The 13,521-nt window shown below is 41.8% G+C and overlaps 1 protein-coding gene across 1 annotated transcript in view; it reads right to left on the reverse strand.

The window, feature by feature from the left end:
* rnmt (RNA (guanine-7-) methyltransferase) overlaps positions 1-13,521 on the reverse strand; it is a 45,821-nt gene that overhangs the window by 13,959 nt on the left and 18,341 nt on the right. Inside the window, exons 3-7 of the mRNA XM_084313475.1 lie at positions 10,691-10,820; positions 8,647-8,769; positions 3,351-3,466; positions 1,273-1,454; positions 837-1,001 (exon numbers count right to left, since the gene is read on the reverse strand). Of these exons, the coding sequence (XP_084169601.1) occupies positions 837-1,001; positions 1,273-1,454; positions 3,351-3,466; positions 8,647-8,769; positions 10,691-10,820 (716 nt within the window). The remainder of the gene's footprint in view (positions 1-836; positions 1,002-1,272; positions 1,455-3,350; positions 3,467-8,646; positions 8,770-10,690; positions 10,821-13,521) is intronic.

The following is a 13,521-nucleotide window of genomic DNA, read 5'->3' on the forward strand; positions in this document are numbered from 1 at the left end:
ATCAGTCAGGCTTCAGGACTGGTCACTCAACAGAGACGGCCCTCATAGCAATCACAGAGCCTCTTCACTTAGCAAGAGCAAAGGGCCTCTCCTCTGTCCCGATTCTCCTGGATTATTTATCAGCAGCCTTCAACACAGTCAACCATCAGATCAGATCCTCCTCGCAGGGCTCGGTCCTTGGACCCCTCCTCTTCTCCCTCTACACCAAATCTCTGGGTAACATTAACATGTCTCATGCCTTCTCGTATCACTGCTATGCCGATGATACTCAACTCTTCCTCTCCTCCCTCAGATATCCATGTCTCTGAGCCGATCTCGGCCTGTCTGTCCGACATCTCCACCTGTATGAAGACCAACCACCTCAAACTAAACCTAAGCAAAACAGAGTTGCTTCACCTGCCGCCCAAATCCTCCCCGCTGACCGAAGAGCATTTCTACTAACTCTTCCAGCAGGTCCCTGTTCTAAAAGGAGCATTTCTACTAACTCTTCCAGCAGGTCCCTGTTCTAAAAGGAGCATTTCTACTAACTCTTCCAGCAGGTCCCTGTTCAAAAAGGAGCATTTCTACTAACTCTTCCAGCAGGTCCCTGTTCTAAAAGGAGCATTTCTACTAACTCTTCCAGCAGGTCCCTGTTCTAAAAGGAGCATTTCCACTCACTCCTGCAGCAGGAACCCTGTTCTAAAAGGAGAATTTCTACTAATTCTTCCAGCAGGAACCCTGTTCTAAAGGGAGACTTTCTAAAGGAACTCTGTTCTAAATGGAGTTTCTACCGGAACTCTGTTCTAATGGGAGCGTTTCTACAGGAACTTGGCTCTAAAGGGAGTGTTTCTACTCACTCCTCCAGCAGGGGGAAGTACACCAGGAACTCGGGCACGTTGACCACACCTTCCAGGTTGAAGTGGTACTGGCAGCCAAACAGAGGATAGGAACCCTTCTCTTCAAATGTCACACTGTAAACATCATTACCAAATGACAAGGAATCGGATGCCTCTACACGCTTACTGAGGAGAGAGAGAGAGAGTGTGGGATAGGGGGAGAGAGAGGAACAGGGGGAGAGAGACAGAAAGAGAAAAAGAGGGCAGAAGAGAAGAGAAAAATGAGGATAGAAGATAACTGAAAAGAATACTAATACAAATACTTTCTACGTATGCTAGAGTTGTTTCTTACTGATATGTTCTAATATTGAGCACCAATGCAACATGTACAGTATCTTTATAAGCCTTGAGAACATGACACCTGACAACCACATCAAATCACAGAGTTGATTCTTACACCAGTTCGTATGCGTCCGGCGTGGTTCCTATGAAATAACCTCCCGGTTTCAGCCTCTCACAGGCGTTCCTCAGCATCATGTCGGCCTGTTGCTGGGACTCAAAGGAGTAATGGTAGACGAACTGACAGCTGCACACATCAAACAACATCTCTGGATCCTTCAGCCTCTGCGACAGAACCTCCTGGTAGGAGACACAGGGGGGTCATGGTTAACACTTTGAGTGCCAGCGACGAGATTTCTCGTTAGTTCATGCCGACCGTTGAGTGCCAGCGATGAGATATCTCGTTTTTTTTTATTATTTTTTTTATTATTATTAGCGATTTGAATTCATATTTCATCAATCTAGTCTCACGTTAGTGCTGCAAACTCTCTCTGAGCTCCATTGGGAAAATACTGCCCCCTATCGTCTCTCCCTGTTGTACTGCACCCCTTTGGAATGGATTGAATGAAACACATGGGGGGGGGGAATCCTGCTTCCTCATTTTACTTCTTGGGCAAGCCACCCGAGAGGATCGGATTCATTGCCGAGCCCCAAAACAGCGTAGGATACATATTTCCAGTACCCAGCGTTGGATCAATAAACGCGATCGATATTTGGCGATCAGGAATTGGAATAATCTTTTTGGAGAACATCTGATCTGAGGTAAGGAATCTATTTTACCAGTCTTAGGATAATCAGAACTTTTTTCACAGAGATATCAACGTGTGCCCTATGTGTGTGTGCGCTGATCAGGAAATGAGAGAATCGATTTTTCAGCTCGCTTCTATAGCGTGCATAAGTACACATATACTATCGATAATCTAGCGTTTATTTGAAAACGATTCATAAATAGGCCGAAAAATGCCAACGTTTTTTGTGTATTCCAGAATATTCCAGTAAAGGGCGATTATCACAGAATCTTTATATTTTCCTGAAACTTAAAAAAAAACTAGCGTTTTTCAAAATGGTATAAAACGGAAATTAACCCATTAAAAAACAATCCGTTTCGACAATGTTGACTGCAAACAAGTCAATGATAAGCGACGGCCAGATTAGACACATAGCCATAATTTAAGACATAGTTTATGCGTTTGCAAATATGAGAGCTCCATCATTGAAGTGGACGCTGGCATACGGAGGCTTTTAGCGCTCCACATGGCTGGCACTGAGTGTGTTAAGGAGAGGAAGACACAAGGGTTGCTCAGGGTTTAGTAGGTAGATATCGGGCAGATACCAACTCATATAGCTGGATGGGGTATCGGCTACAGATCCATTACACATCAGCACAGCAGTAACTAACTAAGCAACTAACTAACTAACCCAACTGACTAACTAACCAACTAACCCTAACTAACTAATAAGATAAGATACTCCTTTATTGACCTCCTTGGGGAAATGCAGGGATCATAGCAGCATGGGAAGGGGGGGAGGGAGTCTGTGGCTGAACATGCTCCTCATCTTGGCTAGGTCCTCAGGGAGGGGTTCTCAAGGATAGCGGCCAGCTTCCTTCTCATCCTCCTCTCTGCCACCGCCTCTAGTTTGACCAGCTCAACTCACCACAGAGGTAGCCTAGCTTCCTTACCAGCTTGTTCAGTTTGTTAGTGTCCCTTGAGTTGATGTAGCCCCCCCCAGCATACAACAGCAAAGAAGAAGATGCTGGCTACTACAGACTGGTATAACGACTGCAGCAGTCTATTGCACACATTGAAGGACCAGAGTCTCCTCAGGAAGAACGGCCTGCTCTGTCCCTTCCTATACAGGGCCTCTGTGTTGTCCGACCAGTCTAGTTTGTTGTTCAGGTGTACTCCAAGGAACATGTATGTCTCCACCATCTCCACCACCTCATCCCCTCGGATGGTGTCCCAACTGGGACCTAGTCTAACTGGGACCTGGTCTAACTGGGTCTTAGTCTAACTGGAACCTAGTCTAACTGGGACTTAGTCTAACTGGGACTTAGTCTAACTGGGACCTAGTCTAACTGGGACCTAGTCTAACTGGGACCTAGTCTAACTGATACCTGACAGGAGGGAGGATAACAGTGGTGCAGTCAGCAGTGATGAACTCGGCAGTGAAGATCCTCCCGTTAAGATGGGTTACCTTGGTGCAGTCAGCAGTGATGAACTCAGCAGTGAAGATCCTCTCGTTAGAATGACCCTTCCTCCTCATGTCCTCATACCGACTCTGACACTGTTCCACTGACACTGCTGCTATATCTGCAATGCATAACACAATTATTATTATTATTATGATTGTTATTATTATTATTGTTGATATTATTGTTATATATTGTTATTATTATTGTTGTTGTAATTGTTATTGCTACTATTATTATTAGTTATTATTATTATTGATATTATTGCCGTTAACACATTCTGTGCCACGCAGTTTGCCCATCTTATACCACTCTCTGCCAGTGCTGTAAGCCTATGGAGTCACTCACCTTCTTTGCAGGGCTATAACTTTTTAAATATTATAGCTATATCGACATTACTATGGCCCATTCAACATCGGGTATCTATCGTTCCGGATGTGGGAACGTTATATTTTTCCATTCATACATTGTCGTGTTAGTACCGTTGTGAATATAAGTATGTTTTTAGAGTGTAGAGCAGTAATTCCTATAACTGTAGTATTAAGTGTATATTATAACAGTAGTAATGCGTGTATATTATAACAGTAGTAATATGTGTATATTATAACTGTAGTATTATGGCATTATAAAAGAGCAGTGGAGTAGACTGGTGCGTGAATCGTTGCTCTTTTATAATCACAGGTAGAGCTGATATTTATCATCGGATAAATTAAGAATCAAGAGCTTGGTAACTCGGGCGGCTGGGTGGCGCAGCGGACTAAGCGCTCGTCACCAACGCGAGAGACACTGGTATCGAATCCGGCTGTCAGCGTTGCCTCCGGCTTGGCCGGCCGTCATACTGGCTCAATTGGCAGAGTCAGCGGGAGGGAAGCCGGTGGGGTGGTATTCTGGTCGTTGTAAACAGCGACTCCAGTCAGGGCGCCTGCACAGCGAGGGAGGGAGATGATGAGGGTAGTGTGACCTCCCACACGTTACACCTCACCAGTGTTGTGCTAGTTACTGAAAAATAGTAACTCAGTTACTTTACTAGTTACTTCATTTCAAAGTAACTTCGTTACTGTACTAGTTACTTACACCCAAAAGTAATGAGTTACTGTGAAAAGTAACTATTTAGTTATTTAAAAAAAAATAAAAAAAATAAATTGCTCAAGTCCCATGCCCCATATACTCAAAATCGGTTGATCAACTTGACAGTTTCCATTCACATCACCGAACTCTGCTAAGCAATGTGGTCTAGAGCGTTTCATTATATATTCCCTCCCCGCTGTATGTATATTTCTCTCCCACCCACCCACCCCCTCCTAATGTACAGTCCCCTCCCCATCATATGTATATACTCTGTCAGGATCTAGGGGTAACAGTACTGTATATTTGAATACCGCTTATGTCACAAATGTATCAGTACTAAATACCTATATGTCCCTATGCCATAAATGTCATGTATGTTGTGTATGTCATAAATGTCTATATGAATTGAAAATGGGGGACCCTGATGGAAACAAGACAAACGTCTTTCTCAGGTCTGCATCCCCTTAACAATTGTATGTATTGAGCCGTACTGTATTGTACCCATTCTGCAATCTGTTAAATAAAGTTTTCATTCATTCATTCATTCATCCATTCATTAATTCATTCATAACCATCTTGCAGCATTGTTATCAAAGCATTGCAACGTTAGAATAGTTAGGATATCAATTGTGCATGAAAGGACTATATTTATATTGTTTGATTAGTATTATGAGATTCCCTGGCAGATTAAGTACAGTCAAAATCCGTTGATCTTGAGTTTCAGTGAACACATTGCACTCACCGTCACCAGTCTGCGGTGGTCGAGATGTAACGTTAGTCCAGTTGACTCCAGCAGCCCTTCAAACATGTTCTTTATCTCGTTTCCATGTTGTATATTAATTATCTCTCCAAGTAGTTGCTAAATGGTTTGTTAGTTCGTTATTATTACTGCGTTCTTATTATGTAGATTCATAGCGAGCGTCCTCTTGTTGTTTACTGTAGAGAGCGCCTATTTCTTTCAGAACGTCAGTGGCCAATCAGAAGTGCGAAACCAGAATGAGGCTACGGAAAGAAATAATAATAATAATAATACTTCGTTTTATATAGCGCCTTTCAGTCTACAGTAAACAAAACAAACGCAGGCGAAATAAGGACGCTCGCTATGAATCTACATAAAAAGAACGCAGTAACGAACTAACAAACCATTCAGTAACGTAAGTAGCGTTACTGAATTTCAAAAGTAATGCGTTAGAGTACTAGTTGCGGCAAAAAGTAACTTCGTTTCTGTAACGCGTTACTTTGTAACGCGTTAGTCCCAACACTGCACCTCACCAATGAGAGTCCGCGCTGGCAGGTGAAAAGATGCTAGTGGCTGTCTCCTATGTCTCAGAGGAAGCATCTGATAGACTTCAGGGCTCCCTAGACCGACCAGTGGGGGGGCACATGCGAGCAACGACCAGGAAGGGGAGGGGGGAATTGGAATAACGACTAAAATTGGGATGGGAGAAAAAAAACAGAAAAACAGGAGAAAAAGTGGATAAAAAAAAAAAGAGCTTGGTAACTCTTGGACATTTAAAATCCATGATTTCAAACCATTTTATCCATGTATCATCCGTGTATGTATTTAACTCCTTCAGCGCCAGTCGCGATGATAGTCGGGTTAACTCGCCATCGCTTGAGCACCAATCACGAGTATAGTCTGGTTTTAATCGTTATTTCTTTTATTAGCGATATCCATTCATTTTCATCCATCCAGCCTGATGTTATCGTTGGGAATGGGTCTGAGCTCGCAAAAGGGCAAATACCGCCGCCTACGCCTTCCAGCTGGTATTGCACTCCACTGGGAATGGTGTAGTTTCTTTTCTGGGACGATACTCAGGCGAGGTAACCTGTTTCAACTATACATCTGCGAGGCTGCCCCCCCTCAATATGCAATGCTGTTGAACATGGCACGGACCTCCGCGCCCAGTACTTCAAATGGCAATCAGATAATTGGATTATTTCTCAGATACAAGGTAAGAACACTATATATGAATTTGATCGTTGATCTGATATTTATTTCTACCCCGATCGACGCTGTCTCTGTGTGTGTGTGTGGCTGTAGGCAAAAAATGACAACGTGTTTAGTGTATTCCACTAAAACGCTATTATCGCTTCTTTCTCTGGAATTACTCAGAAGCACCCAAAGTTATACTCATATTCAAAACGGTATAAAACGGAAATGTACAGATGAAAAAACAATCCGTTTTGTACATGTTGACTGGAAGCAACTCACTGATAATCGACGGGTGTATTAGTCCCATAGCTATAATTTAAGATATATTTTAAGCACTCGCAAATCGTGGTACTAGCGCCATCTCGCGGATTAAGCTCCGGCGCTGAATGAGTTAATATCCGATTTCCAAAATCGGAAAACCAATAACGGGATTCTTTTTTTTTTTTTTTTTTTTTTTTGTCTTTTTCCCCCTCCATTTTCCTCCGATTTTCTCCCATCCCAATGTTAGTCGTATGCCAATTCCCAGTCCCTTCCTGGTCGCTGCGCACTTACCCCCCACAGTCAGATCATCTGGGAGAGTGGAGGCTACCACGTGCTTCCTCCGACACACGTCCAGCCAATCACCGCTTCTTTTCACCTGGCAGCGCGGATTCTCATCGAGAGGGCGTAGCGTGTGGGAGGACCACACTATCCCCCTTGAGTCCTATCCGCGCTTAGCAGGCGCCCCGACCGAACTGTAGGAGTCGCTGTTTACAACGACCCGGACCCACCCCGCCAGCTTCTCCCACCCTCTAATACAGCCAATTGTATTAGTGCAGACGGCCAGCCAAGCTGGTGACAACCCCGGAGAATAACGGGATATTTTATCGTTTTGATCATTTACTATTTCCGATTTGTTGTTTCTCCCTGCATGTGCCTGCGAAAAGGTCACTAATGGAAGGACTTTCTCCTATGCTCATGTTACATTTGTAACTTAATTGACACGTTAACCCATTTCAATAAAAATTCATCCGTGGTTTTGTAGTAAAGGAGAGGGGAGGAGGGGAGAAACAGCCCGGTGCCGAGGTTGTTAAATTGCTCCGTTCTCCGCTTGATATAATTAATCAAATGTCCAAAGGGCTCTGTACTCTTCCCTAATACTGCCAATGTGTATTAGTGCGGACGACCAGCTAAACTGAAAGCAATGTGGAGCGCTGGGCTCGAACAGGGAGGCGTACCTGTTCGAGCCCAGTCTCCAGTATTCGTGGTGAGCGCCTTGCCCACTGCACCACGTAGCCGCCCTATCAAATGTCCAATCTAAAGAATTTTGTTTGCTTATAATAGCCTGCTTGTTAAGTATCCCAAATTGCAATGAAGTCATGTTTAAAATGTAAAATATATGAATTCCGATTATATTTTTGTCCCATCCACTATCCGTTCACTAATACTTCGCAAGTTGCCTAGTCTACACACCAGTGCATGCATAAGCACTGCTGGCTAGAGCTGTGTTGTCTGCGCACACACTTTCAAATAAACAAAGTGTTGGCATAGTTTGTCAGAATCTGAAAATTAAATGTTTTATCATTTAAGCTGGTGGTCTCGCTGATGTTGAGTTGGAGGTGGTTGCTGTCGCTCCACCCCACAAAGCTCTCCACCAGGGCTCTGTACTCGTCCTCATTGTCATCTGTGATGTAACTTACAATAGAGGAGTCGTCTGAGAACTTCTGTATAGGTGGCACCCGCTTGAGTTATGGAATATGTGTATTACCTGCAGTATTAGTATAGTAGTAAATAATTAGATATGTCCGATATTATCGGCCGATATTGGCATTAAAATGCAATATCGAAAATTAGCGGTATAACATTATTTATTTTTTTATATTATTTTTTTATTTAACTTTTATTTACCCAGGCAAGCAAGTAAGAACAAATTCTTATATACAAAAGCAGCCTGACGAAAAAGCAAAAGCTTTGTACATTCATACAAGTAAATAAAAATAAATTACAGTAGCAATAGTATACAAGGAAAATTACAATAAATAATGGAGAGAGAAGGAAAGAGAGAGGGATAAAGAGAAAGGGAGAGTGAGAACCAGAGGGAGAGAGAAGAAAAGGGGAGATGCACAGATACTGTTTACATTTAGAATGCCTTGTTGAATGCATCCAGTGAAATTAACACATCAATGCATACTTTTATTGTCAAAAGATACATATATCGGTATCGGTTGATATCGGTATCAGAAATTAAGAGTTGGACAATATCGGATATCGGTAAAAAAGCCAATATTGAACATCCCTAGTAGTAATATGTATATTACCTGCACAGACCATGCGGTCGATGTGTCCTTTCCTCCATTTCAGCAGGTCTCCTCCCTTCCCACAGCCCAGGTCTAGTACTGAGACCTCCTTGCTGGTCTGACGAACCTTGTCCAAGATTTCACCTAGAGATAACATCAATCAATCAAATTAATCAATCAGTCATTAAATCAAACAGCCAGCGCGTCAACGGTCGGTCAGCAGTCAGTCAGACAAGGACTACATTTTACATTTAGTCATTTAGCTGACGCTTTTATCCAAAGTGACTTACTTACTTGGGTGCTGCAGTGTTCAGTGCATAATAGTAGTATAATAATAGTAGAGAGAGACATATTAGTATAGCAGATAGAAATATAGGCAAGGAAGAGTGCATGATAGTAGAAGACAGTACTAAAAAAAAATGTAAAGAAGATTTAGTCAACGGCGAAAGATTGGTCGGGTTTCGGCTGTCCTAGACTATATCAGCCCGATAGTTATAGTTGTATAATTTTGTTAAATAGTTAGTTATATAGTTATAGTACTAGTTATATAGTAAAACAGATATCTCCTATTTACACAGTATAGCCTACTTTGCCATTAAAGAAAATTCAGAAAACTCCACTCTACTATAGTGAGACTAGATAGGAGGTCAGTCTACTATAGTGAGACTAGATAGGTCATTCTACTATAGTGAGACTAGATAGGAGGTCAGTCTACTATAGTGAGACTAGATAGGAGGTCAGTCTACTATAGTGAGACTAGATAGGAGGTCAGTCTACTATAGTGAGACTAGATAGGAGGTCAGTCTACTATAGTGAGACTAGATAGGAGGTCAGTCTACTATAGTGAGACTAGATAGGAGGTCAGTCTACTATAGTGAGACTAGATAGGAGGTCGGTCTACTATAGTGAGACTAGATAGGAGGTCAGTCTACTATAGTGAGACTAGATAGGAGGTCAGTCTACTATAGTGAGACTAGATAGGTCAGTCTACTATAGTGAGACTAGATAGGTCAGTCTACTATAGTGAGACTAGATAGGAGGTCGGTCTACTATAGTGAGACTAGATAGGAGGTCGGTCTACTATAGTGAGACTAGATAGGTCAGTCTACTATAGTGAGACTAGATAGGAGGTCAGTCTACTATAGTGAGACTAGATAGGAGGTCGGTCTACTATAGTGAGACTAGATAGGAGGTCAGTCTACTATAGTGAGACTAGATAGGAGGTTAGTCTACTATAGTGAGACTGAGACTAGATAGGAGGTCAGTCTACTATAGTGAGACTAGATAGGAGGTTGGTCTACTATAGTGAGACTAGATAGGGGGTCAGTCTACTATAGTGAGACTAGATAGGAGGTTGGTCTACTATAGTGAGACTAGATAGGGGTTATTATCTCTACTATAGTGAGACTAGATAGGAGGTTGGTCTACTATAGTGAGACTAGATAGGGGGTCAGTCTAATATAGTGAGACTAGATAGGAGGTTGGGCTACTATAGTGAGACTAGATAGGAGGTTGGTCTACTATAGTGAGACTAGATAGGAGGTTGGTCTACTATAGTGAGACTAGATAGGAGGTTGGTCTACTATAGTGAGACTAGATAGGAGGTTGGTCTACTATAGTGAGACTAGATAGGAGGTTGGTCTACTATAGTGAGACTAGATAAGAGGTTGTCTACTATAGTGAGACTATATAGGGGTTATTCTCTACTATAGTGAGACTAGATAGGTCAGTCTAATATAGTGAGACTAGATAGGAGGTCAGTCTACTATAGTGAGACTAGATAGGAGGTTGGTCTACTATAGTGAGACTAGATAGGAGGTTATTCTCTACTATAGTGAGACTAGATAGGAGGTCAGTCTACTATAGTGAGACTAGATAGGAGGTCAGTCTACTATAGTGAGACTAGATAGGAGGTCAGTCTACTATAGTGAGACTAGATAGGAGGTCAGTCTACTATAGTGAGACTAGATAGGAGGTCAGTCTACTATAGTGAGACTAGATAGGGGGTTATTCTGTACTATAGTGAGACTAGATAGGGGGTTATTAATCTCTACTATATTATCACCTATCAGAACGCTCTTCAGCCAGTTGTTGAAGTTCCTCATGTAGAAGATCCTACTCTGGGTACGGACCTCCAGACCCGTCTCCTGCAGAGTGTTATAATGACTGGCTACCTTCTCACTGTGACCTGTGACCTGAGAGAGAGAGAGAGAGAGAGGAGAGAGAGGAGAGAGAGGAGAGAGAGAGAGAGAGAGAGAGAGAGAGAGAGAGAGAGAGAGAGAGAGAGTTCATGTATGAGACTAGATGAGTTATAATGACAGGGTACCTTCTCACTAAACAGAGAGAGAGAATGAGAGAGATGAGAGAGAGAAAGACAGTGTTTTCTATTGTAGGCGAATATCCACAATGATAATATGGAAGGAGAATAACGAGCGGTATGCATGAGGAGATGACACTGTGGTGCCTGGATCATCTGACCTCCTCATTAAATTCAAATGTGAAGGTAGTTAGAACAGAGACAGAGACAGACAGAGAGAGAGAGAGAGAGAGAGAGAGAGAGAGAGAGAGAGAGAGAGAGAGAGAGAGAGAGAGAGAGAGAGAGAGAGAGACACAGAGGAAGAGAGAGAAAGTGAGTGAGGGAAATAGAGAGGGAGAGAGATAGAGAGGAGAGAGAGATAGAGAGGAGAGGGAGACAGAGGGGCGAATTCACAAAGAATGGATTGCGCTGTGGTAATAGCACCCTTAACTGCACGCGATTTGCGTGCAGTATCTGCTCCGTCTTTCCGAGCCACACTAAAGATATTGCGCGGATGAGATACTAGCGCAAACACACCCATAGGTGTGCAATTTGCTCCTGATTTGCTCCAGCGCAGTTGGCAGTTATCAGGACCTGAAATGAGGGAGGGGGAATTAAGCTCTTAAATCCAATGCACACGGCGGGCGATACTTGTTGGCTTCCATTGTTATGAATGAGAGAACCCACACAGGAGATTTTCGAGCGACAATCACGTTCACAATGAGGAAATAACATGACTTCTGCTGGTGTATTATTTGTAATATAAATTAATTTATAAATAGTACATTCATTGATCAATAACCTATGTATTATTACCATGCTATTTATGTTAGTTATTCATTAACAAAGTTAGTTCAGGGCAATTCCAGCATTATGGATGTTACATTCAGAGAGAACATTGGAAACTTAACTTAACATTGACAAGGCATCGATTTGAATTGGAAGTATAATTTACACATTTTAGTTACACTTATTGAGATAAAGATGAGCCTGCAGTAAGAAATGTTGACCTTTTGGATTTTGAGATAGGTGACAAAATACACAGCGTTATGGATGTTACGGAAATTGACAAGCTTTTCGGACTCACTGAACACATGATGAAAACTCTGTGAATATCTTTTTCAAAGAATAACATGTTTACTATCACTTTGTAGGGAAGGGTTTGAGGTACCCAAAAAGCATATGCAGGAAAACCTGGCATTTCCTCTCAAGGAATGAATCACAAAAGTGCCGTTATGGATGTTACATTTTTGCGTTATGGATGTTACACGCCTGAAATAGACAAAAACACTATAAAAATAAGGCTTTACCCACATGTGTTTGACTTCGGTGGACCATTTTGAGGGTCAAACCAGTCTGGATTCAAGTTGTAGTCTGAAAAAATGCCAGGAAATGCTGAGAGAATTGTTGCATATATATAGAACACAAATGTTCTAGAATGTTCGATTATGACATCATACTGTGACATCACAAATGTTCTAGAATGTTCTATTATGACATCATACTGTGACATCACAAATGTTCTAGAATGTTCTATTATGACATCATACTGTGACATCACAAAAATCACAAAAAATAAATAAAATTATTTTCAAAATATCAGTCACTTCTGAAAATAAATTACAAAAAGTTTTTGGAAAATAGCTCTTTATTTGATTAACATAAAAAGGTGTTTTCTATACAGAGAACAGCAATATTAATATCGGTTAAATCAGAAAATGAGTTTTGGAGCAATTCCATGAAAATGTCAACCTCACCATGAAAAAGAAAGTTATAAAAAATCAAGTCCAATTCACTCTACCTGGACTGGTTCAGAGAAATGGTATCTCCCTCTGTTATCCATGTGAGGATTGAGGTGTTCACGAATCTGATCAAAACTGACCCAGGACTTGTCCCCTTTGGTTGGAAGTGCAGCGGTAAGCCTCCATAAGGGACATGGACATGTGGCATTTCTGAACCCTCTGCTTGACTCCTTCTCTTATGGTCACTGCATCCTTCATTCCTGGGGCCTGTCTTGAAAGGTCGTCCCTGAAATAATATTCATTTATAGGGATGCACCGAATGGGAAATTCTTGGCCGAAACAGATACCGAAAATAGAACCGAATTCCGAAAGGCCGAAAATGATTCATAGAATAGAATTTTTTTTACCAATGTTGTTCAGCTACCTGATTATGGAAAAATATATGATTATGGCTAAACTTAACTTAAATAATAAATAATCACTATTATGGGTCTTTTTGTATCACAAACAGTACTGTATTTGCAAATCTGGTATGTCATAAATGTATAGATATAGCAGTACTGTCTATCTGTATGTCATGTATGTCATATTATGTCCTGATGAATTGAAAATGGGGGACCCTGATGTAAACAAGACGAAAGTCTTTCTCTGGTCTGCATCCCCTTAACAATTGTGTGTATTGAGCTGTACTGTAGTCTGTACCTATTCTGCAATCTGTTAATAAAGTTTTCAATATATGAGAGAGAGAGAGCGAGAGCGAGAGCGAGAGAGAGAGAGAGAAGACATGTGGACATCTGTGCTCTACTGAGCGCACCTTTCTAGTCCCCAGATGAATGTGCTCTCTTGACTTTGGCACAG

The sequence above is a fragment of the Notolepis coatsorum genome (assembly GCF_963971535.1).
Source record: "Notolepis coatsorum genome assembly, chromosome: 4".
NCBI lineage: Eukaryota > Metazoa > Chordata > Actinopteri > Aulopiformes > Paralepididae > Notolepis > Notolepis coatsorum.